The sequence below is a fragment of the Scardinius erythrophthalmus genome, assembly GCF_964197995.2.
Source record: "Scardinius erythrophthalmus genome assembly, chromosome: 4".
Lineage (NCBI taxonomy): Eukaryota > Metazoa > Chordata > Actinopteri > Cypriniformes > Leuciscidae > Scardinius > Scardinius erythrophthalmus.
Window position 1 is genome coordinate 53,201,913 of NC_138224.1, and position 18,302 is coordinate 53,220,214.

Below are 18,302 nucleotides of genomic sequence, written 5' to 3' on the forward strand. Positions count from 1 at the left end.
AAAAATGAACAACAACAATAAGCACATGTTGAGTGCTGATCAAGAGTTTTGTGCAAGCAATTTAAGGTTGCGACTCTTGTCCCAAATATAGCAGGCTTCATTCAGTGATTGAAACAAATTTATTAACATTAATTGAAGTTTTACAGTATAGAACCGACATTGAACGCTCCGAGCGAGCTGTGCTGTGGTAAACGTGGAACTTTTCTGTTTAACGTTAAATAAAATGAGGCACACAATTTTCGAGATGTGACCTCATGTTGCTAGTGGTCGAATGGTATGCTATCTGTATCTTACATAGATAGCTTGCATACTACTTTATCTCGCGGGAGTCTTGGCTCCACAATTTTACGTTCTACCGACCAAAATCCAAAGTACTTCCAGACATGGCTTAAAATCACTTTCTCTGCTGCGGTCGAGTTGAACTTGGGCTCTGCACTTTCTGCCATCTTCCATGCAAGTCAACTTTCAGCAGTGACGCTGTGCTAGACAGGGCGACCCTGACGAGACAGCGCGCGCGCCCACTCGCAAAGCAGACAGCCGCGCCTCTGCTTCCGCGGGCGTGTTTTTCCATATTCGAAATTCACATTCGAATATTAATTTTCACTTTCGAATTTCTGTTTTTTAAAACTATTCGAATATATATTCGAATTTAGAATATTCGTTGACAGCCCTAGTTCTGGTACTCATACAGTACAAGCCAAAAGTTTGGAAACATTACTATTTTTAATAGTTTTGAAAGTTTCTTATCAAAGTTGGAAACAGTTCTGCTGCTTAATATTTTTTCATAACCTGTGATACTTTTTTAGGATACTTTGATGAATAAAAAGTAAAAAAAAAAAGAAAAAAAGAAGCAAATGCTTTAAAAATAGAAATCTTTTGTAACAACAATATACACTACTGGTCAGTAATTTGGGATCAGTAATTTTTTTTTTTAATAAATCAATTCTTTTATTCAGCAATGATGTGTTAAATTGATAAAAAGTGATAGTAAAGAAGATTTATATTATTAGAAAATATATATATATTTTTTTTTGAATAAATGTAGTTCTTTTTAACCTTTTATTCATCAAATATATTAGGCAGCAGAACTGTTTCCAACACTCATAATAAATCAGAATATTAGAATGATTTCTAAAGGATCATGTGATACTGGAGTAATGATCCTGAAAATTCAGGTTTGCATTACAGAAATAAATGATAATAAAGTATATTATCATTAATAAATGAATTTAAAGTATAATAAATTGAAAACCAATTATTTTAAATTGTAATAATATATCACAATATTATTTTTTTTTTCTGTATTTTTTATCAAATAAATGCAGACTTGATGAGCAGAAGAAACTTCTTTCAAAAACATTAAAAATAGTAATGTTTCCAAACTTTTGGCCTGTACTGTACATCAATGTGGAAATGAAACATAATATATGAACTGCATTTTCATTCAATCTGAGATTGCTTAAGTGTACCATCTACCAAGGTAAACAGACGCACCTGTTCAGGTCAGAAGTGGTGAAGACTGCCGCGTCATGCGCACTACCGGGAGTGCCGACACAAATGTCCCTTATGATGCAACGATCGTCTACCACAGCCTGTAGTACGATTGATGGCCAGCCCTTTCTATTGACAAAATCCCTGTAGCCTTCAGCAGGGGGTCTAATCGGGACGTGAGTCCCGTCTATTGCGCCATACACCTGTGGCACAAGGTGCGCTCTGGAGTTACGCAGCGAGATATCATGCGCCTCATCCACTCCAGGTAGGTATATATATCTTCGCATCATCCTCGTTCGTATGGCATTGCACACGGCGTAAACACACCGGTGCACGGTGGTTTTGCTGACTCCAAACGTTTCGCCTTCCACTCTGTACTCTGCGCATGTAGCCAGTTTGTAGAGCGCAATGGCGATACGCTTCTCGGTTTGAACCGGAGGGCGAGAGCTTGCGACATCTGGGGAAAGGGACGGGCCAATAAAATGACACAACAGGTCAAATGTTGTCTTGGTCATCCGAAAATGCTTCAACCAAAGGGTTTCCGTGAAGTGTCTCTGAACCACAATCTCCCAGAACTGTTTGGAGCGCTGTCGTTCCCACACCACAGGCCGCCTCCGTTGTCGTCTGGGATTTACGTGCATCTGCATCATCATAGCAATGTGTTGATAGCGTCGTTGTTTTCTTATTATAACTTGATACGTCGCTATCAGCTGGCACATAAGCACTATTATAACTTGTGCAATATTGTTCATTTGTTGGTAAATGGCGCGCTCCATTTTGTTTAGCAAAACTTTGTTCGCAAATGTTTGCTTGAATGTTGTGCGATTCAGTGCGAAAATGAATGGAAACACCTTAAAATGTCTCAAATTAATTCGATATACCAATTTGATCGCAAAACAGCATGTGACGTCATTACGCACAGGTTTTTATTCGCTTTAAAGCCGTTTGATGGAAACACACTTTCAGCAGCTTAATTCGCATGATTTTTTTTACCGAACTTCTGATAATTCGATTGACAAGTTGATGGAAACATGGCTAGTGCGTCATTATCAAGTGCATGGCGAAGGACAGTGACAGCATCAAAGGCGCTTGTCAGGTAAAGTAGTAGGCTACGGTAGAAATGTTTTACTCTTATAATATTAGTATCCTATTATAACCTAAATCTATATCTATATATATTTTTTAAACCTGTACTTTATACCTTCCTTTTTGAGTCCTGAATAAAGTTATTATTATTATAAGTCGCTCTGGATTATGTCGCATCAGTAAAAAAATGCGTCATGGAGAGGAAAAAAAACATAATAAGACAGTGATATATAATAATATAATATAATATAATATAATAGGTAATATAAAATCTGAGTCTTTAGTTTGTGTTTGATGATTATCACTAGGCTACTCATTTGTGTAACAGCAGCACGCTCTCTTATTGTCTCTACAGATATGTAAAGCAGTCGGGAATGACAGCGCAGCTCTCAAAGACCATCCTGCAGATGATAGATACACGCTTCAGCACTGTGTATTTGACCCTTAAATCCATCAGTGACATTTACGCGGAGCTGCAGGAAGCGCGTGGAGAGAGTGACAGGATTGAAAAAATAACCCCCGACACTTTGGGCATGCTGGTGTCATTTTTGAAGCCCTTTTATGATGCTCAGCGTGAACTGGATGGGGACAAATATCCCACACTGCATCTTGCGCTGCTATGGGTAGAGCGACTCCGACACCACTGCCAGCAAAATGCCAATGATACTGCCCAGCTGGCGGCTGTGCGTCAACGCCATGCGCACTGGTTGCAGGAAAAAATGGCCAAGTCTGTCACTGATCTCCACAAAGCTGCAACATTCCTGTGGCCGAAATTTAATCAGTTGCGGATGCTGCCCACTGACCAAAGGGAAAATGTGCAACAATATGTCAAGTCCAGCAACCGGTACCCGAGGCGGGCCCAGGTGAAGCGAGCCAGGAGACGAGTGCTTCGTTGTCGGCAGCAGCACCGGGCACGGCACCCGCCGCAAAGAAAACACCACGCTTTGATGAATGGGAAAATGTATTCGGGGTCGGGGAGACCGAATCAGAAGAGGATGAGGTTGACAGTTACGTCCGCCAAAGGCCAACAATGACCGACGATCAGGACCTGCTGGGCTGGTGGAAGACCAACAGCTGCGTGTATCCAAAACTGTCTCAGTTGGCACAGCAGGTGCTCTGTGTGCCGGCCAGCAGCAGCAGCAGTGAGAGGGTATTCAGTGCGGCTGGCCGTACCATTGAAGAGAGGAGAACTCGCCTCAGTCCATCCACTGTGGATGCACTATTGTTCCTCCATGATGCCTTATAAGCATACGAATATTTTTCAAAACTGTTCAAAAATTGTGTGGTGTGAAACGTAGCCCGCCCACTGCTGGGTACATGTTTGAGTTCTTTTTATTTATTATTGTGTGACGATTTTATTTAAGGCATTATATAGCCTATTTATATATTTAAAGTTTATTGTTTCAGTTGTTTTTGTATTGTTTGTATTGTTAAAAGGCGTGCAGTGAACATTAAAGTTTGATTTGAATTCCCGTCTGCTGGTCATGAATCATGATAATGCGTGTATGAGAAAAAAAAAAAAACGGCCGCGTCGGGCTGATAATTCATGTTGATGTGTCGGGTTACATCGGGCCGGGCTTTAAAAGCCACGGGCCGGGTCGGGTCGGGTTTTAATTTTCAGGCCCGTTGAGAACTCTAGTAAGTGCTTTTCAGTTTTCATTATCAAACAATCTTATTTCAAGTCGCTATAATATGAACACTATAATAATGATGATGGCCAGTAAAAAAATCAGATCCTCACTGAAAACAGTGTTTCAAGGACTTATTTTTAAAAAACAGTAATAGCTCGTAACTCACCCCATGGGGGCATTGTTTCTTTCCATCCTAATTAAAATGGTCATGTTATGTGTCCTGACATCCATATCCATTGTGTTTTGCTGGACACATTGGCTTAGTGATTTAGACATAATATATGAACTCAATATTTAAAAAAAATACCTCAAGATAGTGTCGGATTGCTAATGTTACCCATAATGTTAGCTATAGGCTAGCTATTTAACAGTTAATCGTATCTTATAGATTTAACCTCCTGAGACCTGAGAGTTTGCCTGGTGTGCATTTTATAATTGTTCTTGCTATTTGGGATAAGTAGGACCTAATAAGTATAATAACTAAAATTGGTTTTTGTACATGAAGTAGTTTTTACAGAAAATGATGTCCTCATGTGAGGACAGTGGGTCTATGATTTACCATAGTACTAGCAATTATGTGAAGTGTCAGTACAAATGAAGTGATGAACACTGACAAAATCTGACTGTGTTATAATAGTAATGGTAATGGCCAGCAGAGAGCAGTAGAAGACCACTTATTGGCTCACTTTCATTTTAAACTTCTTGATTTTTACCAGTTTTCTGCACTAAAGCAAAACAGTTTTTCCATGTTAACTCAAATAATGCATGCTCACACACACACACACACACACACACACACACACACACATGTTGTTGTTTTTTCAGTTTAGCTAACCACATGGTAGAATAAATAACATTATATAGTCCCAATGTCCTCAAACGAGTGCTTCACATTTACTGATGTCCTAGAGTGCTACTATTACTAAAATATGGCAAATTTTAATCCCCATATGATGATAGAGACAGTATTGTACATAAATAAAAAAAATTATTAGTATTTGCCTCATGTTTTTGCTATTGATTTATTCGACTTGTTTCAACTAGGCAAATAACTATGCTAATTTCAACGAAATTTTCAGATTTGGTTCCTGCACTATGACAAGCCAGAGGAAACGTGTGGCAGAAGTTGCCGTGTCACTGAAGCATGAGGTCAAAAGACCTTCACGCACAGACTACACCAAGTGCATTATATGTCAAGGTCAGTGCAACATAAAGCTGCAGTCTATTCAGGCCTCGACAACAACCAATTTCATCCAAGCCATGAATGCTCGGCAAGATGAGGTATTTCTGAGATTGTGTCATGACACATCTTTAGAGGACTGGTTGGAAGACAATGCACCAAGATGGCACAGGAAATGTCGAAACTTGTATTTGAATGAGAAGAGCATTAAATATGCTGAGAGGAAACAACTGGGTGAAGCAACTGGAGGATGCAGTTCATCACAGCATGATGCTGTCAAGGTCACCAGGCAGAATAGTGGGGTATTCGATCCAAAGACGATGTGTATCATCTGCAATAAACAGTGGTTTCAGGGAAAGCAGCCAATGTCTAAAGTCTCTACTAAAAGCAGCCAAAATGCCATAGAAGAAAAGGCAAAAAAACTGGGGAGAAATGACATATTATTAAGACTGATTGGGCAAGGCCATGACATGATAGCAAATGATATAGCCTATCACAATTCATGCATGAACAAATTTAAGGCTCAGCGTGTTCCATCTGGAGAGTCTAAGCCAAACCCTCATGATGCTGCATTTAGTCGTCTTGTTGCAGAACTGGAGGCCCCTCTTTTCCAAGACCTGTCGGGATTCCTTGTGAAGTCACTATGTGACCACTACCGTACATACTGAGGGAGCTTAATGTCAAAACCGCAGATCTTTACCGAACCCACACACTGAAATTAAAGTTACAGCAACACTTTGGATCACGCATATCAGTCCTTGACCAGACATGGGGTTCAGGCTTCATATGTGCATCCAGCGTACCCCTTGGTGATGCTCTTGAGAAGTTGAGACGACTAGAGGGTAATATGGATGAGAAACACCACATCCTACAAAAAGCAGCTAAGATCATTCGAGCAGATTGTCATAAGTGCAAAAATCAAAGTCGTGAGAAGCACTCAACTGACATATCCTTAACATCTGCAAGTCATATAGTGCCAGACTCATTATTCAACTTTACAGCTATGCTACTCCATGACCAGGTGCTCGAACTTTCTGAAGCAGGAAGAGTCATTGTCGATCAGGCAACAACAGAGAAATCACCTCACAGCACATCCTGCAGAATTTCTTTGGAGTACCAACACCTTTGGGCATAGCCACTGCGTACCATATATTCAATCAGACACGCAGCAAGTCGTTAATTACACTGAGCAATAGACTTGGGCTGGGGATCAGCTATGAGCGTCTGCAACGTCAGCTGACAGCAGAAGGTGAAAAGGTGATGCTGCAGGTAGAAACAGATGGTGTCTATATTCCTGAGGCCATGACCAAGAACTGCAAGATTCCCCATGTCTTTGCCATGGACAATTTGGATTGGTAAAAGAAGACGCTGGATGGGGGAAGTTTCCATGCCACAACAGCACTCATTGTCGAAAATAGAGAGAGTAGTAGAGTGCAGGAGGGTGTCAGACTCCCTACTTCAACATCCGACAGGAGAAAGACCCTTTCTGATGTCCCTGACCGACCAGCTCCTATATGCCACATCTCAACTAAAGACAGACAGAGATCCAGGTCACTTGAACACATTAAGAGCCTTGACAGTGTGATGACTTCCTCAGATGGCAGAGCTGAAGACCTTTTGCTTGTGTGGCGCCTAGCAAGGATAACTACAACTTCACAATTGCTGGATTCTCCTCCAGAGGCCGAAACGGTACTGCCTGGCTTCTCTGCCTTCTGTGTGGATCTCCACCCACACAGAGAGGCCAGCACCATTAGTTATCTTCCTCTTATCCCAGCATCTCCAACTGATCCATCTGTCCTCAAAGAAGCGATGAAGAGGCTGGTCAAGACATCACTTGGGGATAAGTATACCATCATTACTGGAGATCAGGCCACATATGAACTAGCAGTTACAATCAGAGACAAACACAGAGAAGAGTTTTGCAATGTAGTCTTACTGCTGGGGGGATTTCACCAAGCGCACAATTAAATGAAGGCTGTTTGCAAAATTATCAGGGATGCTGGTGCAGAAGATCTTCTGGTTTCAGCAGGTCTATGTCAGGAAGGGACCATCAAGAAAATGTTTGGTGAGAAAGCTGACTATTACAGGCACAGAGCATTGGCAGTCACAGGTAGAAACAGTCATGAAGATGTTGTTTAGAAAAGACACCACGGGTACTCAGAAGCTAAAGGTCATCCAAGTGTCACACCCACACTTGTCAATCCTGCGAGAACAGATGCTGCTTTTTCAGAAATCACTGCATGGACATCCAACTGCAACCTTCTGGTCAATGTTTCTGGAGATGTCAGACATTCTGCATAGATTTATCTATTATGAGAGGGAGGGTGACTGGGTAGGACATCTCTGTGAATCAGCGCGAATGTTACCTTACCTCACTGCAGCAGGTCACTACAAATATGGGCAACAGTCTTTGCCTCTGTATTTGGCCGAGATGAAGAAACTGCCTGAAACAGCCCCAGAGGTACATGCAGCTATGATGACAGGGGCATTCGTTGGACGGAGAGTTGACGGCAGCCATAACAGTGTGTCTCCAGACATGCTTCTGGAGCAGACTTACAATACAGATGCCAAGGAAGCGAGTGGACTAGATGGCATTACGCTCAACCCTGCAGCCCGAATAAAGTGGGTCTACACCAAACCCCTCACTGCAGCTGTCTCTGCAGAGCTAAAGTCCATGTTACATCTCCATTCATCCAGCCCACACCATGAATCTGGCCATAGTCGTGTCACCAGGGATGCAGAAATGGTTATCAAGGTTATTGCAGCAGTGGAGACCAACCCATTCACAGTAGCCACACCATGCTTGATAAACATATCAACAGGACAGTGTGCGGAACCCACAGTCAAGGACAACTTAACACATGTGAAGGAATTGGGTCTACAAGCGTTGTCTGAGTCACTGTCCAATGTTCAGAACAGAACAAGCATCGTGAAGCTCAACACTTTCCACACCAAACAAAAAAACAAAGACATCTGGTGGAAAATCTTCAGCACCTGGCAAGAGCCAAGAAGTTACTGCCCTTCTGCGTATGACACAGATCATTGCCAGTGGTGGAGAACTCAACATTATTGACTTTATTGGCAAACATGAGTGCAGTGACTTCCCCCCATCCCTCTTCCAGGAAGATGGCAGTATGAGGTCTGGTACCAAGGCGAGCGTAGTGAAGATCCTAAAAGAGGAGACCAGAGTGACCATCATTCCTGATCTGCCTCCAAGTGACAGAAAAACATCAGTTGTCATTGATGCTATGTGTGCCATACGCCACTGGTCTTTTCACAAAGGTAAAACATTTGGACACATTGCTGATAGATACAAAAAAATTATAACGTCAGATGTCCAGCTGGCTTCTCCTTTGTTGTTTTTTACAATAAAGTAAATTCTTCTGACCTGGAACCTCGACTCCGAGAAAGCTTCTTTGAGACCTGAACCAAAAAGAACTTAGAATTCGCCACAACATAATTGGCGAGCCAGCCAGAAGCCGAACCTGGAACTTCGACTCCGAGAAAGCTTCTTTGAGACCTGAACCAAAAAGAACTTAGAATTCGCCACAACATTCACAGCTAAGTTAGTGAGCAGTTCACAGCTCCAGATCCACAGGAGTTTTTTTCTGTATCAGCCAATAAAGCAAATCTCCTTCAATTCCTCTGTGAGAGGTGGTGTGAGCATGCCTCTCTCGAGCCTCCTATTGGCCTGACTCGTATCTACCTGGGTGGTGGATTTAAAGAAGAGATAAAGACCGTTGTGCTTGCAGATGGTTCTGTCAGGGATGTTCCTGCTCTTGAGTCCACACAGAAGGAGGCAGACACAAGGATAATACTCCACACCCTCTACAGTGTCCAGAATGAAGGAGTTGGCAGAGTTGTCATCCATGCCAATGACACAGACATCATTGTCATGTGCCTGTACTATGGTTCAACATACCTCAGTGCTCTGCCAGAGCTGTGGGTGAGAACAACGCAGAATGCCTATCTACCTATACATGAAATGGTAGCAGCACTGGGACCTTCACTATGCTGTGCTATGCCATTTGTCCACAGTCATAGCGGAAGAGATACAACTAGTTATCCTTATTTCACTGGTAAGAAGTCTTGGTTCAAAAGCAGCATGAGAATGGACATACCTGCACTTGAAGAGTTTGGTCAAAACACAACTGATGACATAACAGATGACCTGCTTCACCAGGCACGAGGCCTCATCATAGATGTGTATACATCCTCAGCTGATCACTTTGAAGATTCTGATCTGGGGACACTGAGAGCATACAAGTTCTTGAACAACAAATCAACACTCTTAAAGCTACTTCCTCCGACTGAAAACGCATTTCTCTTCCACCTTAAACGGGCAGCTCTGGCAACCATTATTGACAAGAATGCACACATTGCCAAGCCAGAAATTGCCTCCTTCAGAAATTTTGGATGGTCTCTGGATGAAGGCCAAGCAGTTGAAGTTCCAATTCCATCTACACAGCCTGCCTGGCCTGTGTCATTGGCCATGGCAATATCATGTGGCTGTGTTAAAGGTTTTCAGAAGAACTGCTCCTATGCAAAGAGGGCAATTCCATGCTACATAGGATGCCGTTGCCAGGGGTTGACAACCAAATGTAGTAGGATACAGCATGCTGAAACACTAGAGAGCAGCGACAGCAGCGGTGATTCCGAAACAGCTAAACAAATTGTATAAATTATTATAGAATTTTTTCATTATTACAGAAATTAGTTATCACCCTGAATTGTAATCTGTTTGTCTGTTTCATTAATTGTTTTTTTTTTTTCTTTTTGGTACAAATTGCTACTTAATGTAACAGTTTTAATCAGTAAATACTTTTAAACCTACTCCACACATGACTCCTGTTTGTTTTAGTCTTTCAACATTTAGTTGTCAGTACCTTTGTCTCACACTCCAAACATCTGGATTGAACAGTAACCAGCATAACCCAAAATCCTAAAATCCTTTTTTTTTATTTCGATAGAATAAATAAAGCTATCCCACTTGTGAAAGAATATTACAAATACTAGACATTGCAATACAGATAATAAATATTGTATAAATATGCAAACGGTATACTGTCCATACAAAAGCAGAGCAGTATACAATTAACACCAGTTAATGGTAAACTTCTTTCTTGGTCCTGGTTTGAATTGACAGGCTATTATAGGCTTGACATTGAATTCCCTCTAAATGTGTTATGGGCCATGAGGACTGTCTGGTTAGTAAAACAAAAATCAAAATATGATTTCATCAAGTAAAAGTTAACTTTACATGGAAATTTGTTTATTTTAACAACAAAGGGAAAAGAATGCTGCCGATTATAAATGGAACATTCAATATTTTTTTCTTTTTTTTTGCCTACCTATGAATTAAGAGGCATTGTTAACTCTTACATTGTAATTACATGAGGCATCAGATGAAAGCTTACCTTCCACTCTTTCTAAAGGTGTGCTCATTTTGTTTCTAGCATAAAGTATCAGGGAGATATGGCTCATGATTCATGAATATAATTAAACCGTTTTAGCATGTTTGGGTGATTTTGAGAGTTAAAGCCGAATTTGAGGTAACATTGTTTTGACCCTAATTACAAGTTTCCAGCAGCTTGTTGACCGGGTTGGCCACCCAGGTTGTGATCCTCAGACATCATAGATTTCATTTTTATATGACAACCTTTTACAGCAGCCCATGTCTACTAAACCCCCTTTGCCCCCTGGGTATATATATAATATATTTTAAAAAAAGGGCCTCACTGATTCATTTAGCTTGGAGCCCCAGTGTAGGTTCGCCTCTGATTGGGGGCTGCTACTATTTGCTTCAGCTTTTTGAACATAAAAGTATAAGGCATGATAGGCTATATAAATATATATATATTAATTTTATGTGGATAAAGGCATATTTTGTACATGACTACACATGTCCTAAGGCCTAGAAAATTAGTGGTCGACCGATATATCGTCGAGGCCGATATATCGGCCGATATTTGGAATTTTTTAGATATCGGCATCGGCCGATCTTTCCGTTACATTTTAATTTCTTAGTAAATATTTTTTTTATTGCAAAAAGAATATTGCATAAATATTATGTACAATAAATGTTCATTTAGTTTCACCAGTATCCTTTATGTCTCATTTACTGTATTCACATGTATTGTATCGGCCTCATATCGGCCAATCGGCCCGATTTCTTTCTCAATATCGGCATCGCATCGGCCATTAAAAATCCCATATAGCATACGACCACTATAGAAAATATGTAGTTTTAAAGACATATCTCGTTATTACGAGAAAAGATGTTGTCAAAACAACATATCTCGTTATTACGACATAATTGAGTGGAAAAAATAATATGTATGTGGCAGCAATGCGCCACCGTAGATCCTTGTGAAATTGCCCTAGAAATATAACTATAACCCACAGTCTGACCCAGGAGAACTGTTTAATTACAAACAGATCTTAAATCTGTCAATCATCAACATATTAGAGAAATAGTGTCCTCTCTACTGTGTTCAGTTTTGCAGAAAAGTATTTGTGAAGAATATTTAATATTGTCAACTTCCATGTGCATCACACAAAAATATAACAAACACAAAAACAGCATTTATAACATTACTTTCTCAAAAAAAGAAAGTGTTTTTCAGTTTATTTCCCTTGTTTTGGCAATTTATTATTTTTCCTAATTTAATGTGTGACGTCATTCACTTTGTCACGGGTTGCATGTAGTAAATATAGATAAAGAGACGCATGACAGAATAACTAAAGAAAGACTTTGATAATTAAACTAACCTGTGTGTTCCTCAGTATCTTCATGTTTGACTCTGAATGTTTCTTCAATCTTCACGTCTTCACTCTCCTCTTTAATAAACGCCATCTTTATAATAGTGTTGCGTCAGTCGCTTCACCAGGGGCCTCATGTATCAATCTTGCGTACGCACAAAAACTTTGCGTACGGCAGCTTTCACGCTCACGGTCGTATGTACTAACAGTGAAATTAACGCGAGAATGTGCGTTCCTCCACGCCAATTTCATGTCTGGCGTACGTATATTTCTCACTGTTTTTGTCCGTTGGCGACTCTTACAGGCAATGAAGTGAAGTTGCAAACATTACACAACGAATTGTTCTACAAGTCTATCGCACCACCACCTGTGGGAAACATTGCTATTAATTTGCAATTTATAAAATAAATGACATATATTGTCACACGAGCCTTATGAAAATATTCTATCAATTATGGAATTAAGTAAGAACATATAAAAGCATATTATGCAAAATGATACAACCCTTATTCTATGGCAGCTTTGGTTTTAATGTCCACCTTTATATCAGACCATTTCTTTTTAAGGTAATTTAGAGTAGACTGTGTACAGTTGAGACACCTTAAATAACTTGCTTAAATAACAAGTTGTATTTTTGCTGTGCACGTGCGTATTAGTGTCCTCTTTGATCGTGGGAAATTTGAACAACGGACACATCTCCGATCCGAAGAAATCGGAAAAACTTTTTTTTTTCTAAGATATGACGTTCACTTCACCATGCGCTCTCCACAATGACTAGCTTATTATCCTTATGTGACTGTTAAACGTAACTGGTATCACCACAAACGTTATTCTGTGCCCTAAAAACGGGCATATTTCATGGTATTGTGTCATGCAAGGTAATTGCAAAATCTAGAGAAATGTGCGAGGTGGCCAGCGGGGTATAGTTGAGACACACATGTACCAACTGTACCCCCGATAGAGTTCTAAAACACACTGTTTAGTTGTTCAGCCAGCAATCATGTAGCCAGCATAGGACGCAAATGAAAATACAATTTGATATGTGTGATATTTAAACTGTGTATTATAAATAAATATTGTTACATATCTTGTTCCTGCTTTATACATTTTAACCAGTGCTAATTTAAATAAAATGAATGAATATAAATGGATGAATAAACAAAAATGTTGCCCCAGTTGTTATTTTCTTTTCTATTTGTCTTTATTTTTTATATTTACCATGAATGGTTAGTTACCTTCACGACATTAGAAATGGGTCCCTCAACTGTACCATGCACTGTCTCAAGTGTACCACATATGGGTACAGTTGAGACAAAGTTGAGACAAAAAGCACCTTATATTTAAAATAAAAACTACTTGTGGGTATTATTGATTGATAATATCTTAGTCTACAAGCTAATGTAATCATGTGGCGTGTCATGTGGAAATTCACTTCTTTTCAATGTCTATTTTTGTGTGAAAAATCAAAACGCAAAAAGTGTCTCAACTGTACTCAGTCTACTCTACAGTACGACGATCCCACCGCATTGACGGCATCAGCCAAACTCTCCCACTCATATTTTTTTCCTTTTGTTATTAATTCCGGAGGACAAAGTTCCAAACTTTTTTTTTTTTTCGTTTCTACCTCCGATAGTAGCACCTCCAATTCACTTTCTGTAAAGTTTAATTTCTTGCCGTCATTTTCTTACTGTTTTCTTTTGCCAAAGTGGACTCATTACCATATTTAAATTAGTTTAATTAAGGGAGGAGACTGGGTGGGACGTTGTGCTCGTGCATGTGCGCTCAAATTTACGTTAATTGGGATGTACAAAGAGAATATGCGTGGGATCCTTCGTACGCAGAGATTCATACATCTGGATTTTTTTGTGCGTACGCACATTTACAGCTTTGTCCGTACGCAATGTTTTAGTATGAATTCAACGCAAGTCTTTGTACATGAGGCCCCAGGAGTTTTTCTGTGTGTTTGGACACTCTGTCCTGTTTAAGAGGAGAATAGTTAACAGAAAGAAAAACACGCTAAACTAAATCTCTGAGAGCGTCTCAATCAGATCTAGTTCAGTAGTTCAGTTCACTGGTAAGAGAGTCAGTCAGAGAGAGAGAGTTAATGGACTTAAATGATCAGATTAGACTAAAAACACTCTAAACTAAATCTCTGAGTGTGTCTCAATCAGATCTAGTTCAGTAGTTCAGTTCACTGGTAAGAGAGTCAGTCAGAGAGAGAGAGTTAATATACTTAAATGATCTGATTAGACTAAAAACACTCTAAACTAAATCTCTGAGTGTGTGTCAATCAGATCTAGTTCAGTAGTTCAGTTCACTGGTAACAGAGTCAATCAGAGAGAGAGAGTTAATGGACTTGAATGAAAACACTCAAAACTACCACTACAAAAAGGAACACAGAATACACAGACAGTTAATATTTAGGCATTTGTAAATTATATGTAATAGATTAGACTGTGATGAAAACATTTTCAGTTGATTTGTAGAAGTTGTCATTCCACATGTGTGTGTTGTTGTTCTTGCTGCATTTACACTGGTGAACTGCAGGAGTCGTCAGCGTGATTCGGTGATTCGAGCGCTTACAAACTCTGAATCATTTGATTCATTTGAATCTGAACCGGTTTCGAAAAGCTCCGTTTCTCTATCATTTCTTGCCAGAGAGCAAACAGCGTGTTTATGATGAACTGATTCACAATATAGGGAGCGAAATGAGACGAACATTTTTTTGTGTTATACATGTTTAGGCTACTCAAAAAAAATGTTATTTACACTCTACTCATAAAAAATATGCTCGTTACTGCTATAAGATTAACTACAATGTTGTTTTAATTAATAATAAACTTATTTCACAGTTCTCAATATAATTGTTTGAACGGGTTGTATTGATTTAAACACGTTAGATAATTAAAAAACAAACCTCTCTTCAGCAGAATCACAAATGCAGGAGTGCGGCGCAGCCTTATGACGTCATGTCACCACACCAAAATAAAAGTCCCCACTCGACATTCACAAACAGAAAACACATTCAAATGATAAGATAAAGAATTGATTCAAAGGATAAATTGTAGATTCCCAAAGCTACCAATACCACTGAGATTTTTTCAAAAGCTTCTGGTTTATGTCAAAATTATGCCAACTACAGATGATGATGATGATGCATTTTATTTGTAATGCGCTTTTCTCCAACCCAAAGCACTACACAGTAGGCTATAGTAAACATTATATAAGATAGTTAAACAATAATTAAAAATAGAAAAATCAAACAAGAAAAATATAAATAAGATACACTTCAAAGACAATAAGCATTTTTAAAAAGATGGGTCTTTAGAGACCTCTTAAAGCAGTCCGGAGTTGGGGAATTTTTAACCGCAAAAAGAAGTTTATTCCACAACCGTGGGGCGGTAACCGTAAAGGAGCGACCACCCATCGACTTTAATTTGAATGTGGGCTGCTGTAGAGTAGAAGAGTCAGACGAGCGGAGAGAACAATTTGGAATGTAAGGAGCAACTAGATCACAAAGGTATTCCGGTGCTATCCCATGAATGGCTTTATATGTTAAAATCAAGATTTTAAAATCGATACGTGCCGTTACTGGAAGCCAATGGAGTTCATAAAGAACAGGGGAAATATCCCAGTTAACAATTTTTGGTTCCCAGAACGTTCCCAGAACGTTATTTTCAGGTTCCCAGAACGTTCTCAGAACAAACATTCTAACGTTCCCTGTTAGTTAGCTAGGAAAGTTTTCTTTACGTTAATAGAACGTTCCCTATAGGTTAGGGGAACGTTCCGGGAACGTTGCCGAAAGGTTCTCGGAACGTTCCCGGAACGTTCTCGGAACGTTCCCTATAGGTTAGGGGAACGTTCCGGGAACGTTGCCTAAAGGTTCTCGGAACGTTCCCGGAAGGTTCTCGGAACGTTATAAAAAATAAATTAAAAATCTTTAATATTTATATAATTTCTATATTATAATTTATAATATAAGTATAACATAAATTACCAATCTAAATTAGGTTGTAAAGTGAGTTGAAAATTTCAGGCCTAATTTCAACCGTGAATAAATGGTTATATTTAATATTCATAATAAAACAATTCATAAAAGATTTGCAGACCATTTATTGACCCATCAGATACATCTTTCACATAAAAAACACGTTTCTGATCACATCTTAAGCCTGCATTTGATCAAGCATACCCTAAAAACAGTTATATTGTGAAATATTACTTCAATAAAAATAACTTTGCATACATGTAAATATATAGTAATGTGTAATTTATTCATGTGATGCAAAGCTGAATTTTCAGCATCATTACTTCAGTCTTCAGTGTCACATGATCCTTCAGAAATCATTATAAAATGATGATTTGATTCTCAAAAAAAACTGATTACTATCAGTTGTACGGCTTCATATTTTTGTGGAAACTACGATAGTTTTCAGTATTCTTTCAATAGAACTTTCAAAAGAGCAGCATTTATTCGAAACATAATTTCTTTTTAACAACTTTAAAGTTTTTACTGTGACTTATTAAATTTTTCTTTTCTGTATATTTTTTTTTTTCAAAACAATAAATCTTAAAAATATTGAAAATAAAACAGAACAATTGACCAATTATAACCAAATTAGAAAACAGTACCTAAAGAGATAGTTCACACAAAAATGTAAATTCTGTCAATAATTACTTACCATGTCGCTCCAAACCCTTTTGTGGAAAACACAAATGAAGATATTTTTAACAGATACCTTGTGTGCGCAAACAATTGCGTCTTTATTCACAAATGATGTATCTCCGACACATGTTGCACCATGAGATGGCCAACTCTCTTGCCAACACAACACTGATGAATCGTGGTGCTCCGTGAACCATGGTTCCCGTTGTCCGGTAATTGCCGGACATTGGCCGAAAAAAAAAATGAAATGTCCGACAAAATTAAATCTCTCCGGTCAAATTGTCCGATTAAAATTGGCTATCCCGCCCCCCTAACACAATCTGAATTTGAGAATAAGCCTAAAATGTATAAAGCAAAAATACACCTACCTTTGACTATGTTCTAAAGGAACAGTTTGAAAGTTATTAAACATTATTACATGGCTTGGTTGAATTCCAATGTGGAATGCGGTCTGTTATTTCTTGATATCAGACCGCTGCGAAGCACTAGCGGCGCCAGGATTTTGATTGTAGGTGGGCCTCCAGAAAACTGGATGGGCCAGTTAAAATAAGTCAAAAAAAAAAAAGTAAATAAAAACGGGTTCCCCTTCGTTTCCGTTACAGCGCTTTTCTGGGCACAGAGGACAGCGACTCAGAATTTAATGCGTAATTAGTATAGGTTAAAAAAAACTTAAACAGGAGTTTTGTTTTTTAGTTGCTTTTTTAATACAATTACAATTTCATTTAATTTATTGTTTAATAAAATTATAGGCCTATTATTTTTTAGTTTATTAACAGCAACAACAGCTGTAAAGAGTAAGTTGACGATCGCCATCTCCATAGTGAACGCGCTAGAGAGAAATGCACATCATGGATTACATAATCAGACTGTAGCCTATTTCTTTTCGTTTTAAATTGTTAAAAAGACATTTCAAGCTTTCTTAAGATATATTGCATGTGTGTGAGGGTGAGGCCAACGCTGAGTTTCGTTAAATTAGGATGAGATGCGCTCCAGCAATGCAAGTGACCGCGCGGGCGCCGTCATCATTAGGCCTATCGTCTGCTATATTTGCTAAAATCCAGGCAATTGGTTGATAAAAAAAATATTAAAATTAAGATACAATTTATACAAAACGAAATTCACTTAAAAAAGGCTTTCTACAAAACAAAAAAACTTAATTAAGTGGTCAAAATCATCTGACCCGCTCCATGTCTCTCGATATTGCGCATCCTTACATCTTATAAGATGTAAGAGAGTATACTCGTGCGGTTCACTTTTCATAATCAACATAAATTAAAAAATAACATTATAATATTTTAACAAATATTAAACTTAATGTTGCTGCACATTCATTTTATTCTGAATTTTGCACACATAAGTTGAAAGGCATTTGTTTGCATGCATAGCAAAACATATCTGCAACATTTATCAAATTCACTGATAATTATGCGTGCATTTATTAATTATTATCTTAATGAATAATGAAACAAGGACGAAGCATATAAAC

General features: G+C 38.8%; 1 protein-coding gene across 1 annotated transcript in view; it reads right to left on the reverse strand.

Annotated features, from left to right (window-relative positions):
• The window catches only part of LOC308689597 (uncharacterized protein), a 30,648-nt gene extending 15,550 nt beyond the window's left edge, over positions 1–15,098 (reverse strand). The window contains exons 1-3 of the mRNA XM_081363401.1: positions 15,068–15,098; positions 14,086–14,127; positions 12,160–12,269 (exon numbers count right to left, since the gene is read on the reverse strand). Of these exons, the coding sequence (XP_081219527.1) occupies positions 12,160–12,244 (85 nt within the window). The 5' untranslated portion in view covers positions 12,245–12,269; positions 14,086–14,127; positions 15,068–15,098. The remainder of the gene's footprint in view (positions 1–12,159; positions 12,270–14,085; positions 14,128–15,067) is intronic.
• Between the last annotated feature and the right edge of the window lie 3,204 nt (positions 15,099–18,302).